The sequence below is a fragment of the Podarcis muralis genome, chromosome 2 (assembly GCF_964188315.1).
Source record: "Podarcis muralis chromosome 2, rPodMur119.hap1.1, whole genome shotgun sequence".
Taxonomy (NCBI): domain Eukaryota; kingdom Metazoa; phylum Chordata; class Lepidosauria; order Squamata; family Lacertidae; genus Podarcis; species Podarcis muralis.
In genome coordinates, this window is record NC_135656.1 from 32,177,324 (window position 1) to 32,201,828 (window position 24,505).

At 40.7% G+C, this 24,505-nt stretch overlaps 1 protein-coding gene across 10 annotated transcripts in view; it reads left to right on the forward strand.

Annotated features, from left to right (window-relative positions):
* SPAG9 (sperm associated antigen 9) overlaps positions 1-24,505 on the forward strand; it is a 78,415-nt gene that overhangs the window by 14,342 nt on the left and 39,568 nt on the right. For 3 of the 10 annotated variants that reach the window (XM_077924138.1, XM_077924135.1, XM_077924137.1), the window contains exons 3-7: positions 3,859-3,929; positions 10,883-10,977; positions 16,274-16,430; positions 23,334-23,523; positions 24,218-24,317. In XM_077924138.1, the coding sequence (XP_077780264.1) occupies positions 3,859-3,929; positions 10,883-10,977; positions 16,274-16,430; positions 23,334-23,523; positions 24,218-24,317 (613 nt within the window). Of the gene's footprint in view, positions 1-3,858; positions 3,930-10,531; positions 10,615-10,882; positions 10,978-11,652; positions 12,093-16,273; positions 16,431-23,333; positions 23,524-24,217; positions 24,318-24,505 lie in introns of those variants that run through there. The other 7 variants (XM_028716425.2, XM_077924136.1, XM_077924139.1 and 4 more) reach the window with 6 other exon arrangements.

Sequence of the window (24,505 nt, forward strand, 5' to 3'; positions counted from 1 at the left end):
GGAAAAGCTGGGAGCCAAAGGGCTTCTGGGATCTGGGTTGTGGATGCCAAAACAGAATGTCTAGTTGCCACTGGTGGGGGAGGGGAGTCGGCCGGCAACACTTCTTATTTATTATTTTAATAAGCATGAATTAATCTGCAATTCACATAAGTGACATATTGTTAATATCTTATTTTTGGCAGAAATTGTTAATACATGTTTAATTTGGTGTTTACAATAAAAACATTGGGACCATGCTTTGGTTTTCAAAACACTCTGCTCTTTATTGCTAAACTCCTTAACATGTTGTCTATCCTTAACATAAACTTCGAGGCTTCAAAGCCGCATACATTGCAGTAATCCTTGAGTGTCAGCCATGCGCAAAAAAATGACACCCAGACTTCTTGAAGTGCTCGCAAATGGAGAATCTTTAGGCGCAAAATGTGCCTGGTATCCTGCTAATTTTGAACCCTGCTGACAATGGTGAAATATTTTAAGGACTCTTAGGAGGAAGAAAGGTTGTTTACCCTGCTGACTAAGAATGGGACAACTGGCTAATTTAGAAGGTGGTTACTTTAAGCCACTAATAAAACACTATTTAGGGGATATGGAAACTTTAGGGGTCATGGAAGGCTTTTGAGAAGGGGGATGCTTTAGCTGTGGATACCTGTCTTAGTTTGGATGAGAAGGGATTGGACTAGATTAAGTGGATCTTATAAGTGTGTGTTGTCACCTGCATGTCCTGCCAAACTAGCAGTTCGAAAGCACGAAGTGCAAGTAGATAAATAGGTACCGCTCTGGCGGGAAGGTAAACGGCGTTTCCGTGTGCTGCTCTGGTTCGCCAGAAGCGGCTCAGTCATGCTGGCCACATGACCTGGAAGCTGTACGCCGGCTCCCCTGGCGAATAAAGCGAGATGAGCGCCGCAATCCCAGAGTTGGCCACTACTGGACCTAATGGTCAGGGGTCCCCTTTACCTTTACCTGTCGCCTGCATGAGTACATGAAAAAAAAGAGACTCTGTGTGCTGTCCATTGTTGCATTCACTTGTGCAGATATCTTTTTTTAGAAGGCAGCAGTAAAAAGACTCAGTTCCTCTGCTTCAGACAGGTGGAAGAAAGTGGAAGCAATAGGTTGTTTCATTTTTGTTCCACGGTTCTTTTAGTTCCTCTGAGCAGTTTCATTTTAGGGAAAGCTTTAACTGGCTGAAGTACCTGGTGAATCTGTCCTGGCAACAGAGCCAATTTAGCAGGGTGCTAAGTTAGACTTGCCCATCTGTTTCTGACTTGACTTTAGAATAGCAGGGCTTTGTTTCTTCCCCAGTGTCTGCTTTCAGTAGACCAGCAGATGTTCTGATTGCTATCTTGTTAGCAAGGAAGTGTTATACTCAAGACCTCAGGTAGCCAACCTGTGATTCTCTGGGTGTTGTTGTATTCCAGCTCCCATCAGCCCCAGCCAGCATGGCCAAAGATCATGATGGAATTTTTACTTATTATTTTTTAATAACCTGTGTAGCCTGCTTTTCATCACAGATGTGAAATACAAAATAAAAAATCTGGGAGGCCACTGGTTAGTGACCTCTGCTCTAGACCTATTGGATCATGAAGCAAAATACTCTGGGGATTGTGTCCATGTATTTGAATTTTCTCCCCTAATTTATTCATGCTGACCTCACCTGTTGTTAGCTGGTACTGCTGTTGATTTTGCAATGTTGACTATGGTTTGGTTTGCATGACACACTAAACTGTAGCTAAAATAAACTGGCTTAAGGTGGACAAGTAGTTTGCTGGTGCACACTGCTGAAATTGCAGGTTCTTCCCTCGTTTCCCACTCTTGCTGCTATGCTGCCATGAAGCAAGCCATGGTCTGGCTTGTCGTGTTGTCTGAACTGAGGCTTGTGCTTTGTTTCTGTCCAAAGAAAGCACAAATGGCGAGCTGAACATGAGGTACTTGTTCACAATAAACCATTTTAAACAACAACAACTACTATGGTTTTGTTTTATGTGATGTGTGAACTGGGCCTGTGGAAGACAAAGTATTGATTTTGAACAGCGCTGGCGATTCTTGTGCTTATGTGAGTGGGCAACAAATATCACCTAATGTTCAGAAAATTGGTGCCTGTTATGCAACTAGATGTAAATTGACTAACACTATATAGATATCTAAAGAACACCAGACATACTTATAAGGCAAAGTTATCTGTTGTTGACTATATACTCAAGTTATTGACACCGTTTACTCTGCAGGTGTCTCTACATGTTGGCAAATTAGTAGTCCACTAGATGGAGCAGAAGCTATAGTTGTTGGATGGCTCAGTAAATAGGAATGGTTACATTTTGCAGCTGTAGACTAAAATGAAATGAATGGGAAAGACCTGCCTGCCAAGTGGGGAGAGTGGCTTGAAATGGACATGCGTTAATAGTTGTAAATGTGCTCTGAGTGTTGTTAAGGTCCTATATAAACTATAGGTCTGTTATGAGTTCTTAATATGTATATTAAAAAAGAGAATGAATAGCACTTTCTAGAAAAAAGTGTCATGTGGCATCTTAATATATAATGGTTGCTATAATAGAGATGGGTTTAGTAAATTATTTCCTGAATCCTGCATAGGGACCTAGGAGCCTAGGCACAATACATCTAAATACAGTGGTACCTTGGTTCTCGAACTTAATCCATTCTGGGAGTCCGTTTGACTCCCAAAACTGTTCGAAAACCAAGGCATGGCTTCCAATTGGCTGCAGGAGCTTCCTGCACCCAAGTGGAAGCCGTGTCGGACATTCGGCTTCCGAAAAACGTTCGCAAACCGGAATACTTACTTCCAGGGTTGCGGCATTCGGGAGCCAATTTGTTCGGGAGCCAAGCCATTCGAGAACCAAGGTACTGCTGTATTTCCTAAATATTCCACAATATTATATGCAATCCAAATTGGTATCTCATTTGATTTGGTAAAACAGGACTCCAGTTGGTGGGGAAACACTTGAAAATTAGGAATACTAGGTGATGGTGGGTACAGTGGTACCTTGGGTTAAGTACTTAATTCGTTCCGGAGGTCCATTCTTAACCTGAAACTGTTCTTAACCTGAAGCACCACTTTAGCTAATGGGGCCTCCTGCTGCCGCTGTGCCGCCGGAGCCCGATTTCTGTTCTAATCCTGAAGCAAAGCCCTTAACCTGAGGTACTATTTCTGGGTTAGCTGAGTCTGTAACCTGAAGCATATGTAACCTGAAGCGTATGTAACCCGTGGTACCACTGTACTGTTGTGTCAGGCAAACTTGTTCACTCCATCCCAGTTTCTCTTAATGTCTTACCTTCTCTTGATAGTATGTGTGGGCTGACAATGGTATGTTCTTGGTAACCTGTTGATTTGATTGCCTTTATAGTACAGCTTGACTCCCTTAATAATTTTTAGTACTGGGAGTGCACTTTTAGCATTACAAGAACCCTGGTGGTTGAATAGTCTGGTATAGCTCTGTCTGCTTGTTGAAGAGCAGCTAGCCTCCTTGTTAAAGGTGAAGGGGCAGGATGCTTCTTCCATTTCAATCAGGCCCTTGACTGGAGAGCTTTAGTGAGCACAGTTCCTTGATTCTTGCTGGGCAACTTGAACTTCTTCAAGAACAGTGGAGATTGGATTAGGCCCTGACTCTGGGACTAGGTTTGGTGTTCCCTCCAAATGCCCTGGGCTGCAGCCTGACCTGCTCAATGCTCTCTTGAGAAAGCATTTGGAAGAGGAAGAAAAGCAGGAACACAATTTTATAAAAAAACAGAGCAGAGTTGGTTTCTGTATGAATAGCTTTGAATTGTGGAAACCGGAGATGATGTCTGTAGACTCTGTTACTGTGGCTGTCAATGTCTGTTTCTGAGTGAATTAATTATCTTTTTCAGTTACCAGACTGGAAGAGAGGGAAGCAGAACTGAAGAAAGAATACAATGCTCTTCATTCAAGACATACAGAGGTAGGTAATGAGATATTCCTTGGAGCTGTGCTTTGAGAAGGCAGCTGTGCATCAGGGACTTGGTGGGAAGGGCATCAAGGGAGCTTCTACTGCACCAGTGTTTGCCGAGGGCTCCCCAAAGCTTTTCTGTGAGCTTTTGGAAGGTTTTCCGTGTGTTCATTGAAATCCTTTATATTAAATTGTAGGGCAGAGCCGGATTGATATTGGCAGCGTGCATGATCCTAACCTGATGTTTGCTGAGATGACTGAATTGAGGGGCAGGGGTGGGATGCAGGCTTATTAGCCTAGCGGGAAACCAGAGTTCCCTCTTACAGCTGAAGCTAGCCAGGGTGTCACATTAATTCCATACTTTATTAAAGTAGTTTGTTTCAAATGCATGTACTGTTGGTGTTGATTGCAACCAGCAAAACCTTTTCCTTCCACACAACTACTTATGTAACTGATATGTTGAATCGCCCGTTGACAGATCTTGAAATTATGTGAGTGGACATAGAGAAAAGTACACAGTAGTAGAAGATAAATATTCAGCTCGATAAACAAGGATGAAGATCTGTAGGTTTTTCACTTCATGTGAGTAAGATAGCAATGCACATTTGGCTTCTTCAGGAATATTGTGTAGGACCATATTTATTTTTAATCCATTTTTTCAGACGTCAGTTGTGAGTCACTCTGGGATATGTTAATAATTCTATACAGTGCTGGTAGCTGGCGCTTGAACATAAATGAAAATGAGGGTTTAGTGAGTAGGAAGAGCCTGTGACAGGGAGCAGTTCAGACTCCAAAGCTGCAGCAGAACAGGAGGTCAAGAGACTTCTGAAGAACCCAGAGAGTCTCTCTCTCTCCTGCTGCAACAAGTGCAGGATAATGAGGAGGGCAGAACAGAGACCAGAGGGAAACATCCAGGAAAGGAGGAGCCTTAGTAAGGGTAGAAGGCAGGGACCTCTGTCCTGGCAACTGCTCCATAGGGGCAGGACCTACTGGGAAGTGTTGCTGAGTTGTATGCCATTTCCTGGAATAAAGAGTTAACTTCACTGACAATGGAGCCCTGCGTCTTTCACGCTGATTTGTGTTTATGACTCCCACCCTGACACTTGATATGTCTCATTCACTTACACATAGTTCAGTACTTAGGAACCTAGAGACTGTAAGGCAATCTGATCCGGGGCTTGGTGGACAACAAACTCTATCCCCACCAAAGTCAGAAAGCATCTATGGATTTGGCTCATTGGGAAGATGATAGATACACTGTCAGAGAAGGAGGTGAACTCAGCCGTTCAGAGTCAGGATTGTGTGCTGATTTAAAACAAAAATCAAAATCCTTACTGATATATTCACGGTTAAGTCCTCTTTATGTCGTGATTTAGTGAGGACAAGGCAGAAAGGGCAGATTCGAATGCTGTCAATTCTCATTTCTTGCAGGACACACGCACACAAAGTCCCTTATCCTGCCTTTCTCTGATTTTTTAATTTGTTTTTAGAGGGTCTTGAAAGCTGAGTAGCTTAACCTCCCACCATACAATATGACTCATGGCCCTGTTTGCACGTTAACTGTGAGTTATAGTTAGTAGCAAACAATGGCTTACCGTAAACAAGCAAAAGAGAAGCCTTTGGAATGGAGAATTTATCATTATTGTGGACCATAAGTGGCAGAACAAGTTCTTCAAAAAGAATCACTTCATGGTAGAAGCAATCCCACCAGCAATAGATGAACAGAACTTTCTGCCCATCTTCAATCGTTGAGGTGTATTTGCATGTCCCAGTAAGAATCAGTCACAGGTGTTACCTTCACTTTTCATACACATCAAGGACAGAGCATCGTTTCTTGGATTCACTAGTGCCCAGTGAGTTAATTAGACCATTAGCCGTCTTCGTGGCCCAACTGGCAGGGACATCGTGGCATCCACGGACACATGTTGGAAAGTATTTGGGAAAGTACCCCATTTTTCAGAGTTGTCTGCTCTAAGCTATGTTGCATTTTATAAGAAGGAAACATTCAGGTATGGAGTGATATCTTTGCTAGCTTGTAATCAATAACAGTATTGGAAAGCCATTGTGGTAGCTTCTGTACAACCAGCCAAGAACCGGCTGAAAGAAATGGTTGTAATGATGGGAGAATTGCACACATGAAAAAGCCACCTTGGATCACTTGGTTATCTTGTCAAATCAGTTTGTGTCAATATCCTCCATAATTCTCATCCTGATTCTGTAAATCATTAATGCAAAACAAAGAGTAGTCTTCTTGACACTGATTAGGTATTGCATATGACATCCTAGTAGAAGTACTCCATGTTGATTCAGCTGATTCAGGCAATGAAAACTGTAATTTGGATGCTGCCTTAGTGCTCCTTTTAGAAGCAAAAGAGAGAATAGAAATTTCTAAACCAAAAAAATGACATTAAACCAGTTGTGATTTATGAGGACTTAAGGTGTGATAGCCAGCTAAGTCATACTTTGGGTAGACCCACTGAAATCAGTGGGCAAGTTATAGCAGTTTATTGATTTCAGTGTGCCTATTCCAAGTATGGCTTAGTTGGATATCATTAATGTATGTCCAGCCTGGCAAGTGTAATTGAAAAACTTAAATGATCAAGACTTCATAAAAAAAGAACAGAGCAGCAACTCTATAGCTCCAAGATATGAATAGGATTAGAATATTGAAAGATCACATTTGATCTCAATAATGGAAACTAACATCTCTGCTATTTTTTTAGGTATGCTCTCTTTCTTTGCTATGTCTGGTTACATGTGCTGATTTGGTTCAGATCTTCCTTCAAAAGTTGCAGCAGTGCAAAACCTGCTATTTTAACAGATATTGAGTAATTACAAGGATTAGAAGCTCTCATCTCTAGGCTACTTGTCATAGATTTCCCTCCTGGAGAGCAGCCAAGTATGAACAGAATAATTGGTCGCTAGCACATGAATGAATGCTGGTAAAATTGAAGCATTAGTTTTAAAGATATGATTGGAAGCAGTTATATTTTGGGTGGGGGAAGAATTGTGTACCACTGTCCAATGTTTCACATTGATCCATCTCTGCCTTTTTGTGGCTGTTGACCAAAGCTCTGTGTTTTGACTTTATGTGACCACCCATCCTTGTTGCTTGAGTCATAGATTACTTCAGGTCAAGGAGGTGATAAATTTACACTGACATATATACGTCTTTGGGAGAGAAACAGATTGTCTAAGAACAGAACTAGCGAAAATATTTCTGTGTTAATGATCGTGTTTGGCTGTTTTGGCTGCATGGCAGTCTATGTGCTACTTTTGATAATATTTTGACTTTTGTGAACAGTAAGCTAAATCAATTTTTATTCCTGGTTTATTAGCCAGGGAAACACCTAACTTGATTATTTATGAGCAAATGCTTCAACTTCCTCTTAGAAAACCTAAGTTTGATTCCTGTCCCATCACACCTTTTGAACATGTGTAAAACAATTTGATTTTCAACAGAACCACCATGTTAATGGAAAAAAGGATAAACACATTTTTGAAATGGAATTTCCTTCCAGATCCTGGTAGGAAAAGCTTCTTTGTAAGTTACACAGACCTTTCTCCACAATATATTGAACAAGATGTATTAAATATCTTGTACTACAAGGATGCCGGATCTGTTGCTCTTCCAAATCTTGGGCTTTCAGCCCCAGTCGCTATGGCCAGGGGCCAGGGATGGTGGAATTGCTAGAACAGCACCATCCGAAGGGCGCTGGGTTGGGGAAGGCTGATGTATTCTTAATTGGGGGGGCATGGAAGGGTGGCTTGTAATAATAGCAGGTATGTATAAATCACTGGTTATGAAATGATAACTAGAAGGATAAGTATGTATTTGTTTTGTAAACTTTATCTTCCGTTGGATTGTTTTTGAATGATGAGTGGGTTACAAATTATTGCTCTTTAAAATTGTGCATTTCAGCATTAAAATGTCTGGGCAACAATTGCAAATATCCCAGTGAAGTTAACTTAATTGAAACCATTACATTATCAGTACTGGCAAAGCAAAAGTCAACAATAGTGTCATAACTGTTGTTGTTCGGGGTGCTGAAAAGACAATGGAAGAAAAAGAGCAAGTGGAAGCCATTGTAACCATTCTTACATAGCTCTGCTGTACTAAGTGCATGTAGCTTGTGTCACTTATCTGTTGCCTTGAAAAAGTCTTGCTACTCTTCCAACACTTGTCAGCTGACAATGGTTATTTGTAATACTGAACGCGTTTAATGGTTCATAGTATGGGGGTAGCAAATAAGCAGGGTTCCAAGCTTGAGCCACTGCAACTTGAGAAGACTAACTTTAACATTTGCAACTCCCTGCTGTGTAGAAAGCATGATTTCTCCCTACTACAGAAAATCTATCACTGTATAGGATTTCAGCAGAAGCTTCTTCAGGGAATTGGGAACCCCATTCAAGATCCAGGAGAAATATCACCTGAGTATCCATTATGAAGGTGTCGGTCTCCCAGACACAGTTGAGATGATTGAAGTTGGAGCATTGACAGATGTACTGGAGTGATACAAATGCGCATAATTTTATGGCTTCTACTCTTCCCAAATTGTCAGGGACAAGTTAACACGCACCAGCAATTTTGGAGTAAAGAAGAAATAGTTTGAGGGTGTTGTAGTCATATGTGGTTACCTGGTTTGGGGCAGGAAGAGATGCATTTTTTGAGGAACAATGAAGGTAATCTTTATGCCTCCATAAATCTGAATTGTAATATATGACTCTATTCTGATATGGTTGGCTGTGTCTTCTAAAATCTGATATAAAATGGCATACATTGAAATTTTATTTATAATTCCTTTTAACTGTGCATCCGGTTGAACTCTCTTACATGCTTTATGGGCCATGAGTAAATCACTTTGTAAGCTGAAGAACGTTAAGTACCTGAAATTTTTTTAGACCCAGTAACAAATTGACTTAATACATTTTCAAAATCAGATATTTAAGAAGGTGGTACACATAGTTCCAATTGTGATATAATTATTTTCTTATTGGAAGCAATCTTGTGGGCATATTTAGCAGAAAAGTGGAACATAAGGAAAATGAATAAATTAATCATTTGCATAGCAACTGCACATGCCAGTCCTTAATGGGAAAAATAATGTTGTATCCAGTGCAGCCATTTTATTCCAGTGTAGATTTTGGTGACATCCAGGAAGACAAAGGGAAACAAGTTTGGATATTGTCCTTAGTGTAAAGAAATAGTATTTTAATGTTTTGAATTTGGTTTATTTATTGTTTGTTTGTAAGTCATATTGAAAATAGTTGTGTATTTTAAAGGTGGAATATAAAATGATAAATAATTGTCATTATATTTCCCACTGTGTTTTAAAAAGAAAGAGTGGCAGCTGTGTCACATGTGTTTGAGATGTAGAGTATTCACAAATCACTTAAACATTCAAATTGGCTGACGGTGCAAACAAGACCTCACAATATAATCAGTATAACAATGTTAACATTTTTTAAAGTATTCTGTTGGTAGTTATTAATGGTAAACATTATTTCTTCTGCTTCCGTCATTATTTGGGCTCTAGTAATGCAGAATTAACCGCTTGCAGCTTAGAGCTTGATCTAAAATGGCCCCGAAGGCTGGAAAAAACAATCACGTGGCATATTGAGTGACCACAGTGTGATATTATTTGATGTGATGGTTTGTTCAGCTGTAAATAGTTGAAACTCAGACGGATTCGTTTGCACTGATTATTAGTTCTGCTGTGGAGGGAATTGTATTAAAATGTTGCCTATTGAAACAATTGTATTTTCATGTTAAGGTCATATGTTCCTTCAGAGAGACTGGGAGAATTTTTTTCCTATATGTTTTAATCTCAGAGATATTTTAGGTCCCTCTTGTAGAGGTGCATCTGAATCCTGTGGACATGTAACTTTTTTCTCTGCATCTTCTTGTCCTCCATCATGGCCAGAAATGTTCAGTGTTTCCCTCGTTGACCCCTTCCTAGCCACTTACGGGAAACAACACGTTTAGAACACATCTTTGGAGAGAAGATTTTAAAAAAGCTTAACAAACCTCTTTAATTAAGTTACCTTACCTTGAAATTTGGACAGGTAGGGCACAATTTCAGACCCTTGTGGAATGGTGGTGCCTTTAATTCTCAGATTAAAAAGAAGTCCATGGGGTTGCTAGGATGCTTTGGAGTGCATTTCCTTGTGCTGAAAACTTTAAAGAGTACAACTGGGTGAATTGGGTCTGGAATCAGCCTGGTGTGACTGATTATGGAGCCACACAGAATCAACAGATTTGGGACGAGATGTGATGGAGGATAACATGTCAAGTTCAAGGGGAATAAAATCAGAAACTATTTGACATTTTACCTCTTCCTTATTGCTTTTAAGATGTGATGCACCTAGGGGCCTACTTCAGTATGGAGCTCATATCTGCCCTGCTCTGCTCTTTGTTCATGAAAGAAAGCATAGGAGTCGTGCCTGACTGCAGAAACCTGTGCATTTTGCAAAATACATACATGAAAGATACGTGTACTGTGTGTTTTCTCAGTTTACTCTTGCATCTCTTCCACTCACTGGGCTCCTGTCTATTCTGTCAATTTGCACCCGGGTGAAAAACTATTGGTGTGTATTTGTATTGTGCTGCTCAGATTGCTGTTTGCATATGCTGGAATGGGGACCTTGGAATAATCAAGACAGTCAGTGTAAAAGATCAACGAATAGCCTTCTCAAGGTGTGTTGTCAAGGTGAAATTTCTGTGCATACAGGGAGGGGAAAATAACATTGCTGTAAAGAAGATATTTAATGGTAAAATGTTTTGATACTTGGGTTACTTCATAAACGGAATGAAGTTTATGATCCGAAAACAAAATACTCATAGTACCTTAAGAGAAGGTTTATTCTTTGGGGCAGGTGGTGGAGGCATATATTGTATTTCCATTCTGCTTAAACAGGTATGAATAGTTTTCTAAAGTAATCCCCCCCCTCCTTCTTAATAACAGATGATTCATAATTACATGGAGCACTTGGAAAGAGCCAAACTTCATCAACTGACTGGGGGTGATCAGCTAGACCCCATCATGCACAGTAGAACTAGGTAAGCTTTACTGATCTTTGGCTGAAGATAATCTGTTATATTTTATCTTAGAGACTTCGTTCTTTGTCTTCAAACATTAGGCTGAATGATGGGGTAGAATTATTTATTATTGAAGTACAGTGGTACCTCGGGTTAAGTACTTAATTCGTTCCGGAGGTCCGTTCTTAACCTGAAACTGTTCTTAACCTGAAGCACCACTTTAGCTAATAGGGCCTCCTGCGGCTGTGCCGCCGGAGCACAATTTCTGTTCTCATCCTGAAGCAAAGTTCTTAACCTGAGGTAATATTTCTGGGTTAGCGGAGTCTGTAACCTAAAGCGTATGTAACCCGAGGTACCACTGTATATGAGGGGTTATCGGAAGGGGCGGATAATGTTTTTGCTGTTGGGACACTTCAAGGCCTGGACTGGCTATCCGCTAATATTTTAGCTTTAAGCTTGTACACATAGATCTGGTATGGCAAGCTGTCCCTCCTTTTCATTTTCAAAAAAGCAGCACAATTAGCAATTAAAGGTTTTGAAATAATTGAATCGCGATGGTCTGATGTGTACCTTCGGGCACATGTCTGTGAGAGGGCGTCTCTGGCGGAAGCTCTGTGACTACATTATGTAGATGTCGGAGCCTCCCACCCAATGAACTGGAGCTGAGCAGCCGAGGTTTGAAGTAGTGGGGAGGAGAAAGAGGCGAGCAAGCTTGCTTGTATCTTTAGGTTGCTGCATAGATGCTGGGGAGAAGAGAAGCAGCTCCATGGTGGTTTTTTCTCCGGGTTAGGTGGGGGAGGAGAGTGAGGTGATGTCATTTTGCTTTGGAGCGGCTGCTGCGGAAGAGAGTGGAAAGCCGCTGCTGATGGCATTGTTTTTGTGGCAGCAAGTGAATGACAGACACTCACTACAAAGATACTCCCTTGTCCCCTGCGTAGCCTTGGTTCTTGCAATTCACCATGCCAGCGCAGCGCCATGAGTCCTGGATGCATGCTGCTATTGGTGTTTGGCTTCGTTGGCGGGGCGGTGGTCATTAATTCAGCTATTTTAGTCTCTCTCTCTGTTTTGCTGCTTGTGCACTTTTCTATATCCACTGGCGTGCCAGCTCTGACGCAGAACTTACCAAGGATTCTCAGGTACCCTGAACTACGGAGCCTTCTGTCATTTTTGTTGTATTCTTTGTTCTCTGCTTCCCATTATTTCTCTTCTCTTGGGAGGGGAGGCGGGAAGGAGAGGGTGGGACGATGCTAATCTCTTAAGTGTCTGTTTCAGGCAGAATCTAGTCTTGGTGTCTATAGGCTGTGCAAAAATCATAAAATGCCTGTTTTAAAACGTAAAAATTGGCTTCATTAGGCTTTCTTTGAGACTACAAAGTCAGTTGTGTTCTTGAAGGCTATTAGCTTTTCTCTTTTTATTGCTGAATCCTGTAAATGGCATAAAAGTGCTATGCGAATACATTGTGGACAAAGCTTGTATTCACTGTATTGTCAGGTGCTTGACTAATGCTGGGCAGCCTTGCTTCTGTGGTCGTTTAGGCATTTCATTTATTCGGTCTGTGTTTTACTCCAGAGAATTCTGCAGAATCTGCTAGCGGATAGTCTGTGAAACTATTATAATAGCACCTTTGCATCTTTTTGTAAATCAAATGCTGACAAGCTAAGGTGTAGACTGTAGAGTGAAGAAATAGGGTTTAAATATCTTTAATTACAAGAGCAATGGCAAAATTCTTTTCATAGCAGATTGTAATTTGACCAGTAATATGGCTTTCTGAAAACTTCTGTTATGTATTTAAAAGTATGTAATCCAGTACTTTGATGCATCAGGGCAGAGTTTGATTGTGCTTAGTAAGCAAAAGTAAAAAATCAAAGTGCAACTTTTTACAATATAGCAAACACTGTTTCTAACTTTATTATGGCTAAAATAATTAGTAGCATCCATACTACCCATTGTGAATAATTTTACCTTTGTTGTTACGTAAAAACAATGTTATGTAAAGTGAGCTTCATCCATGTCTTTAAAACAACATTGTTGACCAAATAGACATTGCTTTACCTCTGATTCTTAGATTCTGCTGGGGGAGGAGTCCCAAATATTTCATGTTACCCCAGAATTGCAGGGGTTGGACTAAGTGACCCTTGTGGTCCCTTCCAGCTCAACAGTTCTATGATTCTAAGTGCAGGAAGGAATGATGAGGTGGAACACCACCAAGGGAATGCAAGAATCCGATCTCATTGGAGTTAATTTCACATTAGCAGTGGAAGAAAATGTAAAGGATCTGTGTGGTTCTCTTGGTGTTTTATCTTCTAGTAAGCTTTTAATACTTCAAATGCATATGTTTAGACATAATGCTAACCCAGGTTTTTAGAATATGGAGTTTGGAATATCATTCAAACCCTAAAGTGTAGTTAATATTTTCTGCTCGTACTAGAATTAAACCAACTTCACTAACTGTGGTGTGATGGTCATAGAATCGTAGAATTGTTGGTTTGCTTCTGCTAAACATAGCTAAGATTAACCACAATTTGTTCAGGTTCAGACAACATGGCAAGCTGCAGATAATTAAAAAGATGCAAAAGTTTCTAGACTTCTCACTGTAGGAGGAGGGGAAAGACGGGAGCTTGCAAACCCAGGAAAAGGTTAGGCTCATTTTTGTAATTCTAAACTATGGTTTAGCATTACATCCAAACCAGCTATGTGCGTTGGTGTGTTCAGTATTTTGTCTGTTGTTGAATATGGGTTATCTGCAAGTACTTTTTAAAGGTTTTGTAGTAAATAGAAAATTCAGATCATGTAAGTTTTCCTAGAACTATAGAGAATTTGGCTGCAATCCCTCATAGCTGTAATTTTCAGTAGCTGACCGCTAACCTTTACTTGGTTTAGCGGATTAACAATGAATGTGTGACTTTGTATTGAATCAATGGTATGTTTTTAGATAATGGCATTTACAGAATAAAAAGAGCTCTTAATGTTCTTTCATGGCATGGCATGTGTATATAGGAAAATGCTGTGTGGGAGATAACATTTAAGAAGTCCTTAGTATACAGTACTTGCTTAGTTTGAGTATTTTTATTACAATATTTTGTTTGTAGAATTCAAATATTTATAAGATAATATTTATACAGCAGTAGAAAACATCAAGAGTAATTAGTTTTGGGAAGTAGTTTTGTAGCAGGGTACAACAGGCAAGTCTTTCCAAGGTCATTCTGGTTTCTACATCTTTAGCAGATGCTAGTCTGTGTATCTTGAATCTTTTCTCTCTTTGACAAACATGAAAATTAATACTAAAAGTAGATGGAAAGTTCCCTGACCTCAGAGCTTCCTTTAATTAAAAAAAATTTTTTTTTTGACATGCACAGTAAGAAGATCATTGGTTAGCATGATCAATAATCTCAAATGTATGTGTCCTGGTCCATTTTCTTTAAATAAATAAAAAAGGTAAAAAATTCTCCCTTGCATCGTGGTGTTCACCTTCTGCTGTCGGATATATCGGTCTTTATACCTCTGTGCTTTTATGTTTGTACATATTTTATGGGCTAATAGCCGTAAATAAATAAATGAAATAAATGAAATGAAATACATTGCAGAAATTGGCATTCTAACTCGCCCTGTGTGTAAATGAGTTGACTTCATTTTGAACCCAGAAGGAGGGAGAATTCTCACCTCTTCATGCAGAAATCTCCAGTCATCTGTTTTTGACCCCAAAATGTAGCGTAGTGAAACTTTATCAAAATAATTTGAAGAAGGCATCAATAACACAGGCTTAAGTGGAGTCCCTTCCCCTCACTCATATGCTTTTTAAAAATGTAAGAATACTAAATAAGCTACTTGAATGATTTCTAACACTCATAGCAAAAAGTCTGGTCAGTTGTGCCACAATTCCTACAGAATAGTTACATTGACAAGCTTTGCAGTGCAGCGACCTTTACTGTTGTGGTGATTTTATACTTGCTTCAGTAATTCATCCATACATAGTAGAAAAATGAACCTGTCACTCAGCCAAAACCCTCTTATTATCATTGCTTGCACAGTTACAAAATTAGACAGTTTGGCAGACAGTAAAGTCACATAAACAAGAATTTGCCTAATTATCTCTCTTTTGTTTCTGTTCCAGTAAATGAAAGTTTAAATAAAAGATTCCATTGGCCAGTTAACCAAGATGTGTTTTATCATTTCTTCATTGCCAAGCTTAGTAATGATGCTAAATAGGTATTGCTTCTTCATAGCACCAATTCTGTGAGAGTTTTATAGAGGAGGGTCAACCGCATCATGCTAAGGATAGATTTCTCCACTAGGGAGGAATATGAAGAGACCCCTTGTATTATACGACGGGAAGATGTTTTTACTGTCAAAGTAAACTCTTGGATCATATGTACAAACCAGTATTGAAATAAGGAATGTTGCACTGGGGATTTCCGCTTTTGGAAATTTGTGTCCAAAAAGAGCTTTTAATTGTTCCTGCATTGGTTGAAAGACCAGATATTTTCTTCTTCTTGGATTTCTCTGCCTAACTATAGACTTTTTAGAAGTTTTAACACTCTCCTAACGAAACAGCATTGGATAGAAACTCGCACTCTTGCTGATTGTATATGCATGATAGTGTACATGGCTAATATTTAATCACTTGCTCAGTTACACTTTTGTTTTCCTTCTGGTAGTTTTCTGTCCCCAGTTCATTATACAGTCTAAGCTGAATCTGTTGGGGCCCAGGTATTTTGCATTGTCTTGTTAATCAGACCCGAATGTTTTTATTCTAGTATCTTTCAAAATCTGCTGTTTTCAAATCCAGTGTCTAGCTCTTCTACATGCTGCCATACATTTGAAGTATGTCTTTGCCCACATTGTTTTGTGGATGCTTGCAAATTTTAAGCCCCACCTCCACAGCACTGGTGTAAGCTAAGGCTTTGTTGTCATAGCTACTGACAGTCAATTTAATTATAGTAAAAATCATTACAAACAGCACCCTGAGAAACGAGTGGCTGTAATCTAATACTTACACGGAGAAACTTGTGAGAGAACAGTTATCTGAAATGTACTTTGAAATTGCTAATTATTCTTAACTCTTTTATTTCCAATCTTCAGTTTCATAAAGTATTGAAGTGGCTTACAACATACAAAATATAATAAAACCACTCCATAAATATCCATACAGCATAATTAAAAAGTCAATAAAACAGATAGCAGTTGGTTAAAAAGAGAAATTCATATTGTGAAGACCTGGTTACAGGAACCAAATATCAGCTTTTACTACTTCTCCTGAGATTTGAAGGTCTGTTCAGTGTAAGAAACGAAAGCAAATAACTTGGTTTTTCCTTCCCAGCAGAAAGGAACCTCCCATATCATTGGGCATTTTCCCACTACCTCCAGGAGATGCTCTTCTCACACCTGATAATCACAGAGGAACAGTGGAAACTCCTGGGTCAGATAATTGGAAGTTCCGTGAACTAAGTCAGCCACGCTCCCGCACCAGTTTAAAGGTGACCTAGTGTTTTTATTTTCCCCATCTGGTGAGGTTTTAATGATATGTTTCCTATGATGCATTGTGCCTAGTTGAAACCTAAACCCCAAACTATCTTTCTTTAGTTCTTAATCTTCTTAAAATGAGAGTCTTTCCAGGTGAGTTGAAGGTGAGTCTTTTTTCTGTTATATGTTTTGATGAATGGGTCTCAGGTTGCACTGGACTATGGGGGAAGACCAGGATCTCAATTCTGGTTTTCCAGTTACACCACACCCCTTTTCACCAGTTTTCTAGGTGGGTAGAGTGCCTTTTCTAACTCCTCCATTTCTTGTCTCTCTGAATTAACTAATATTTCAAGCTACAGTTTTCTTTTAGATGGGTTGGGGTTATGCGTTAGGTTTTTCCAACTACACTATACTGCTCAGATAACTGTTGCATAATGTCTGTAACCTTTAGAAGTATTTAAGGTATCCTAGATTGTACAGTATCCACCTAGCAGGCATTTGTTAAGCTCTGAAGTGGTTTGCTAAAATCCACTGAGTACAAGTCTGAAGTCATTTCCATTTAAATTCCTTAAAATTCTTTAGGCAGTTCAATCTTTAATCAGTTGTTACAGCTTGGGGTTGATTATCCAGCAACCAAAATGTGATGTTCCTTGATCATTCTTCCATGTCTGTGTACAGCTAGGTGGATTATGTGCAAGTCAAATTGTCTGGTTAAGGGACATCTTTTGCACTCTTGGGACACTGTGAAACCATATTCTGAAATGCAGTGAAACTAAAGTACTGTAAAGTAAACTGAGAAAAACAATGTTTCTGAACTTGTGCCTGATGCTTCTTCTTTCATCATGTGTGCCATTTGACACAGCTCTAAAGCCCCTAGTTGCTCCATGATTTGTGCCAGTACATTCTGTGCCCCCCCCACATCTCTCTTAGATCCTATGTATGTAGCCCATAGGAGGCCTTAGGTGAGTTGCATCCATATAGAGTGTGTCCCTATCCCTTCACAGTTGTAGATTGTACATGTGAGTGTGGAAGGTAACTTTGAACGACAAGGCAAAGAATAGGTAAAGATAAAGGACCCCTGGATGGTTAAGTCCTGTCAATGGTGACTATGGGGTTGTAGCGGTCATCTCGCTTTCAGGCCGAGGGAGCCGGTGTTTGTCCACAGACAGTTTTCAGGGTCATGTGGCCAGCATGACTAAACCACTTCTGGCGCTGTGGAACACTATGACGGAAACCAAAGCTCACGGAAACACCGTTCACCTTCCTGCCACAGCAGTACCTATTTATCTACTTGCACTGGCGTGCTTTCGAATTGCTAGGTTGGCAGGAGCTAGCAACGGGAGCTCACCCCATTGCAGGGATTCAAACCACCAACCTTCTGATTAGCAAGCCCAAGAGACTCAGTGGTTTAGACCATAGCGCTACCCGCAAAGAATATTGCACATTTAATGTGGATAGATAGTGAAAGGAAGTTGTCAAGAATGTACAGACTATACAATTGGATTACGGAAGGGGACAGTAAAAAGATACAACTCTTGTAACCCACTTTGTAAACCCTTCAGACTAAATTGCATGCTTGGGGAGACTCCCTCCTAATCGATTAGCAAAACCAGTTATTGGAAAGAGCAAAATTTGCTAAGTTATCTTGTATGGACGAGAGAGAAAGGTTGTTTTCTGCTGCTCCAGAGAAGCGGACACGGAGCAATGGATCCAAACTACAAGAAAGAAGATTCCACCTAAACATTAGGAAGAACTTCCTGACAGTAAGAGCTGTTCGACAGTGGAATTTGCTGCCAAGGAGTGTGGTGGAGTCTCCGTCTTTGGAGGTCTTTAAGCAGAGGCTTGACAACCATATGTCAGGAGTGCTCTGATGGTGTTTCCTGCTTGGCAGGGGGTTGGACTTGATGGCCCTTGTGGTCTCTTCCAACTCTATGATTCTATGATTCTATTCTACACAATACTCCATCTGGGTTGTTGGGTTTTTTTAACCCTGCTCTTTCATGAAAGACATCAGGGTGGTCTTCCTAGTTCCTGCCCTACCTGTTTTATCCAAACAGTCACCCTGTGAGATTGGTTAGGGTGAAAAATGATAACGGTGTTAACACATAATGCCAAGTTATATTCTAACCATGGTTTGTTGAATATACCATGAATCATAGAAACAAATAAACTACAGCTTGTTTCTCCCAAGCTTGATTTGTTTTTCCTTCTGCTCTTGCCTCATACCTTGGACATATGCCTGGGGTGGGGTGGCCAAATAAACCATGTGCCAGGGAACTGCCATCGGCTCAGAGGCGAGAGATAGAGGGGGAGTTGTGTTACAGGGAGCCTCCGAAAATCTTGCGAAGCAGTTCCTCTTCCAGCGCCTTAACACCGTGCCTGAGCAAGCCGGAGAGGAGGGAAGCACGCCTCTGCCATCCCCAATCATGCGCAGTAGTTTGAGGTGCAGGGAGGGGCGGAAAAGGCTTGGGGTGGTGAAACTTTTATGTTGGGGGAGGTACAAAAACAGACCACTCCCGGATTCTGCTAGCGATTGAGCCAGACATGAACTTATGGTGCTCTTCACTGTAAATAGTTTGCACCAAAATAAAGCCTGTAAAAGACAGGTCGGAATCCTGCCTGGTTAATCTCAAGCAACCGCAACAGCACCTGACACCATGGTTAAACAAGAATGCCAGGTTCAGACACAACACCCAACTGTAATTAAAATGAACCACAGTTTGTAATCAAACAGCAAACCATAGCATCGCATTGTGGCTTGTTGCCAGAAAACAAAAATGGTTAGTCTGCTGGGCCGGGTTCACACTTTGGCTAAATAGGCAATGGTTTTGCATTATGTGCTCAAGTCCCTTGGCTAGTCCAGTGAGCTTCACTACCAAGTGGGGATTTGAACCCAGGCTTTTCACTATTCTAAGTTTGATAGTCTTGGTGGTAGTCAACTTAAGGTATACTCTGGGTAGACCAACTGATATTAATGAACCTAGCTTAGCCATATTAATAAATATCAATGAGCCTAAGTAAATCTTGGTTGAATGTCAGCCACTATTTGCCGACATACTCGCTGTTTGCCTATGACTGTGCCTCCTGCCCCAGATGAATAGAGGAAGGGAAGGGGGAGAACGCAGGATTTTTGAGGCCAGAATAGATGTCAGAACACTTAAAATTGTAATGAGAAAGTAAGGAAAAATAAATTAATACCCGCAGTCAGTTTTGGATGAAGCATTAGCTAATGTTTGCCCAGACAGTTGGATAATTCAAGTGCAGGAGCAGAAATGCAGCAGTTGCAGTAGATCCGTAGAATTCTAATTATGAAACTGGGCTAATCTGTTTCTCTGTTAAACTATTCAAACTAAGCTCTGAGGTTTTCCTTGGCCCCCTTCTGTTGGCAGTTGGGCCATTTGTTGTGAGCGTTTTGTCTGCTAAGGTCAGTGAGTGGTCTGTGTGCTGCATTCTTTCCTGGATGCAGCTGGAATACAGACGTTGGGAAATGTTTAAACAAAAGTCAAGTTTTTCTTCCGCTTGAGTGTGGAGCTCTGTGGATGCACTTGGTTACGACGTCAGTTTCCTCTCCTCGAGTGATTAGGCTAAATTATTGAGGAGTGTCGGAACTGTGTGGCTTTTTTTGGAAGAGTGGGTGAGATCCAAGAAATTGGGAGAGGAGAAGGGCAGTTGTCTTAAATAGTGTACAGTACTTTTAAAATGTTCTACGAGTTTCTGGCTGAGGCAGGCTGTGAAGACATGTTACTAGGCTTGACCATTATCATTTCGTATGCCCTGGACTGGGAGGCACAACTTGATGCAGATGCTCATCAGTTTCTAGCATGGAGTTATCTGATCTGCAGGAGAGAGTGAGGAACACTGGCTCGGGGCTGAGTGGTTGCTGTCCTAGACCAGAATCTAGTAATTTTCTCAGCCAGTTCAGAGTGAGACATTGAAGCAATGTATATATAGTTTACATTTAGAGCTCTCCTTTTATTTTAACATTTTATCACTTGAGTTTGGTCTTTAATACGGTTTAGATAATTTCCTCGAAATAGGATGGAAAATCAATCCATATAACATGCTGCTATCAATTCACTACATTTTCCCCTAGGAGGTAGTATTTATTAAGGTTTAATGATTAAAGTGGTCTTTATCTCTGCTTCATACTGATGTACTTACTACCAAAATGCACTTACTAGAGAGTAAGCTGAATTTAACATAGTGGGACTGACTTCTGAGTACACACAAGGTTGTACTGTCAACCCTCAATTTTGTTTCCTCGTAAGCAGTTTTGGAATAAATGTTGCCTCCTTCCACAAAGGCATGAAAGTACAAGCTTCTCCTTGAGTGGGTTTGTTACAGGCTGGACCAGGGAAGATACTTTATGACAAAACTAGAAGGATATAGACCCAAAGATGTTTGCGGCCTCGGTCCAGTATACCTGAAGGAGCGTCTCCACCTCCATCGTTCTGCCTGGACACTGAGTTCCAGTGCCGAGGGCCTTCTGGTGAGAAGAAGCCTCACTGCGAGAAGCCAGGTTACAGGGAACCAGGCAGAGGGCCTTCTCGGTAGTGGCACCCGCCCTGTGGAACACCCTCCCACCAGATGTCAAAGAAATAAACAACTATATGACATTTAGAAGACATCTGAAGGCAGCCCTGTTTAGGGAAGCTTTTAATGTTTGACGCACTATTGTATTTTAATATTTTGTTGGAAGCCGCCCAGAGTGGCTGGGGAAACCCAGCCACATGGGCAGGGTATAAATAATAAATTATTATTAAATTATTATTATTATTCCAGTCTCCGAATTGTCAAGCTTCAGCTAGAAGGATAGTCATATCGTGGCAAAAACACTTTGCTAAAGGGACGGAATTCACATGGCCCAAATCTGGAAGCTGAAAGAAGTGTTAAGAGTGTTAGGATCGAGGAAGCGAGCCAAGAGGGAGCTCTCCGACTTGCGCCTCATTTTAAATGGGGCCCGGCCATGCCTCCCCAGCCAGCGGATTGGCTGGCTGGCGAATGACGTGGCCAGGAACCTCCAAGTGACACCGGACTTCGTCCCCCGCCCCCTGAGGGGAGTGGGCGGCCATGTGGTCCACTGCAACTCCTCCCCACTGGGAAGTGGAGCGGATTTGCTAAAGGGACAGAATTCACATGGCCCAAATCTGGAAGCTGAAAGAAGTGTTAAGAGGGCAGGTCAAGTGCCAAGGAAATTGGGGGTTGGGGCGAGCAAGGCAGTCTGCTGGCAGGAGCAAGGGAAAACACAGGTGTGATTCAGAGAACAACCTGTGATGGTGGTTGCAATGATGGAAGAGTGAAGCAGAATGCTTGGATAGGACCTCGGTTAGGTGTTGGTGAATCTGGTACTTCTGGGCAAGGCCAAAGAGCTATAGTAGAATTGATCACCAGGTCCCAGAATTGCCCTGATGCTGCAAGTGCTTCAGTGTACATGGTTTTTATTCAAGGTGAGGCACTGATATTTGCATCTGCCATATGTAGTATCTTTGTCACAGAGGAATGTGCTACCGCTGTTGTTCTTCCCTCTTATCAGTTTCTTGGCACTCGCCCAAGCTTGGATCAGAATTATGTCCGTTTGCTAAGTATTTAATCGTCTGCTGTTGGGGCCATACTATATATAATGATACAGAAAACTAGTGCTTTAAGCAAGAGTCTGTCCCATTCATATGTAAAGCAGGGGATACAATTTAAATCTCAAAAGGGGCACAGGCAAGGAGTTGCTTGACCTTTCACCTTTCACGTATCTGACCTTGGAGAAGTGTCGTGAGAGGATTCTTGACATAACATTGAAATTGAGATTTTCTCTTTTTGTCATATGCCACTATAAATGGATCTGTTGAAATGCCACTCTGATGTACTTCTTCATGCAAATGCTAAGCAAGTGTTCTGTAAAGCTTTGAAATTTAACGCTGGATTGCCCAGTGTTGCATTTGTAGTTTCAATCTGTTTCAACAATATGGTCGTAACCCGTTATTTTGCAGTATGAAAGAGGATCACAAGGACTTGTGTAGGCAAAATGTCTCTTAAATTCAGCGATGTTTTCTGCTTGTAATACACTTAGTTCTTCCATTAGTTCCTGGGAAAAGTACGTTTTCTGAGCCATTGAGAATGATCTTGGAACTTTCCATGGCACGGTTTGCTCAACTGAATACTAAGAAGAAGCAATACAATTTCTGTGTTGACCATTATTTGTTTACCTAACTTACAGAATCTCTCTCTCCTCCCTCCTTTCACTGTAAATGATTTCAAAGCACCTTGCAACAATAATAAAAACAAATAAATCAGACAAAAATGCACTGTCAAAAAGCATTTAAATCACACGTATAGAAACAGCAGAGCCAGTATAAACAGTACAGTGGTACCTCGCAAGACGAATGCCTCGCAAGACAAAAAACTCGCTAGACGAAAGGGTTTTCCGTTTTTTGAGCTGCTTCGCAAGACGATTTTCCCTATGGGCTTGCTTCGCAAGACGGAAACGTCTTGCAAGTTTGTTTCCTTTTTCTTAACACCGTTAATACAGTTGCGACTTGGCTTCGAGGAGCAACTCATAGAACGCGGTGTGGTAGCCTTTTTTGAGGTTTTTGAAGACTTTGGTGATTTTTGAAGCTTTTCCAAAACTTTCCCGACACCGTGCTTCGCAAGACGAAAAAAATCGCAAGACGACAAAACTTGCGGAACGAATTAATTTCGTCTTGCAAGGCACCACTGTATCTAATTTTTTTTAAAGAGATGTTGAATACTATTACAACCACGGGAGTATAGGACAGATTTTTCCTTGCTCCTAAAAGATAACTAAGATGGTGTTATGCAGACATGTCTAGGAGGAGAACTGGCTCCAACAAGTTCAGTATCCATCCGGTGACTGGGAATGCTATCATATAAATTCTGTAATTACTTTGAATTTCTCTACACTTTAGGATGAACTTTCTGATGTTAGCCAAGCAGGTTCCAAATGTACTACGCCAGTCTTAACTGCTGCTTCAGATGTCCTTGCGCCTGCTGAATCTCCCTCGAAAGAACATAAGGAAGGGCTTGAGAAGGACTCCGATATAGGGAACAAGAACATTGAAGTGCAAGTAGCCCAAGAAACAAGAAATGTGTCTATTGGTAAGTTCCTAGAATGGATTGTGTGGCTAGAGCCAATACTCTGCACACTTTAAAACTGAATTTTTTTCTGTCTTACATGTAAATATGTGTGTGTACTAAGTTCCAGAAGAATAGTTATTGATTAATATTTAGAGGAACGCATGGTGTTCTTGATTAATATTTAGGAAACGTGATGTTCTTGTGTGATAAGGTGCAAGTATGTTTTGGTGTGGTTATCACACTGGGGGGACGGGGACAAAATTGTCTATGGCTTCCAAATCCATTGTGTGGTCTATGAAGTATAAATATTCACACCTCCTTTATGTACTTAAAAGAAATTATTAAAATGTGCTTAGAACGAATTAATAAAATGTTAAAGATCTATAAACTGGAGAAAATACTATTCTTATATGGAAATGTGTTTTGTGCAGAAAGTGTCTTCTTTGTGAAGTCACCTTTGCAGTAAAAAAATATTGTAATTTTTAAGGGGCAATGGAGTGGCCATTTAACTTGTTGCCAGTGTAATTTTATAGTTCAGATGTCTGTTCAGCTATGAATATCTCTGGTCTTTGGCAGTTCTTAATCTCATAATTTAGCCATTGCTTCATTGGGTTGCTGTGAAATTAAAATAAGATACCTAGTAGTTCCCTTAAGCTCTTGGGATAGGATGAAAAAGAAATGGGAATAAATAGTTAACTTCTGCTCTGTTCCCCAGGTTCTAATGAAAATGAAGACAAATCTGAAGTTCAGGCAATCATCGAATCCACTCCAGAGCTGGATATGGATAAAGACCTTAGTGGATATAAAGGGTCAAGGTATTTTGCTGAACACTTCTCATCAGTAAAGAACTTGGGGTGGGGGAATGTAAAGGGCAAGGTTCAGCTAAGTTGTTGCATGGAAGAGATCCATTCATGCAATGGGCCTTTCCCCCTCCTCCTGTCCACCCCCATACCCCCTAGGCCTGCCCCGTATGACTGGGGAAACCCTCCAGAACAGGTTTAAG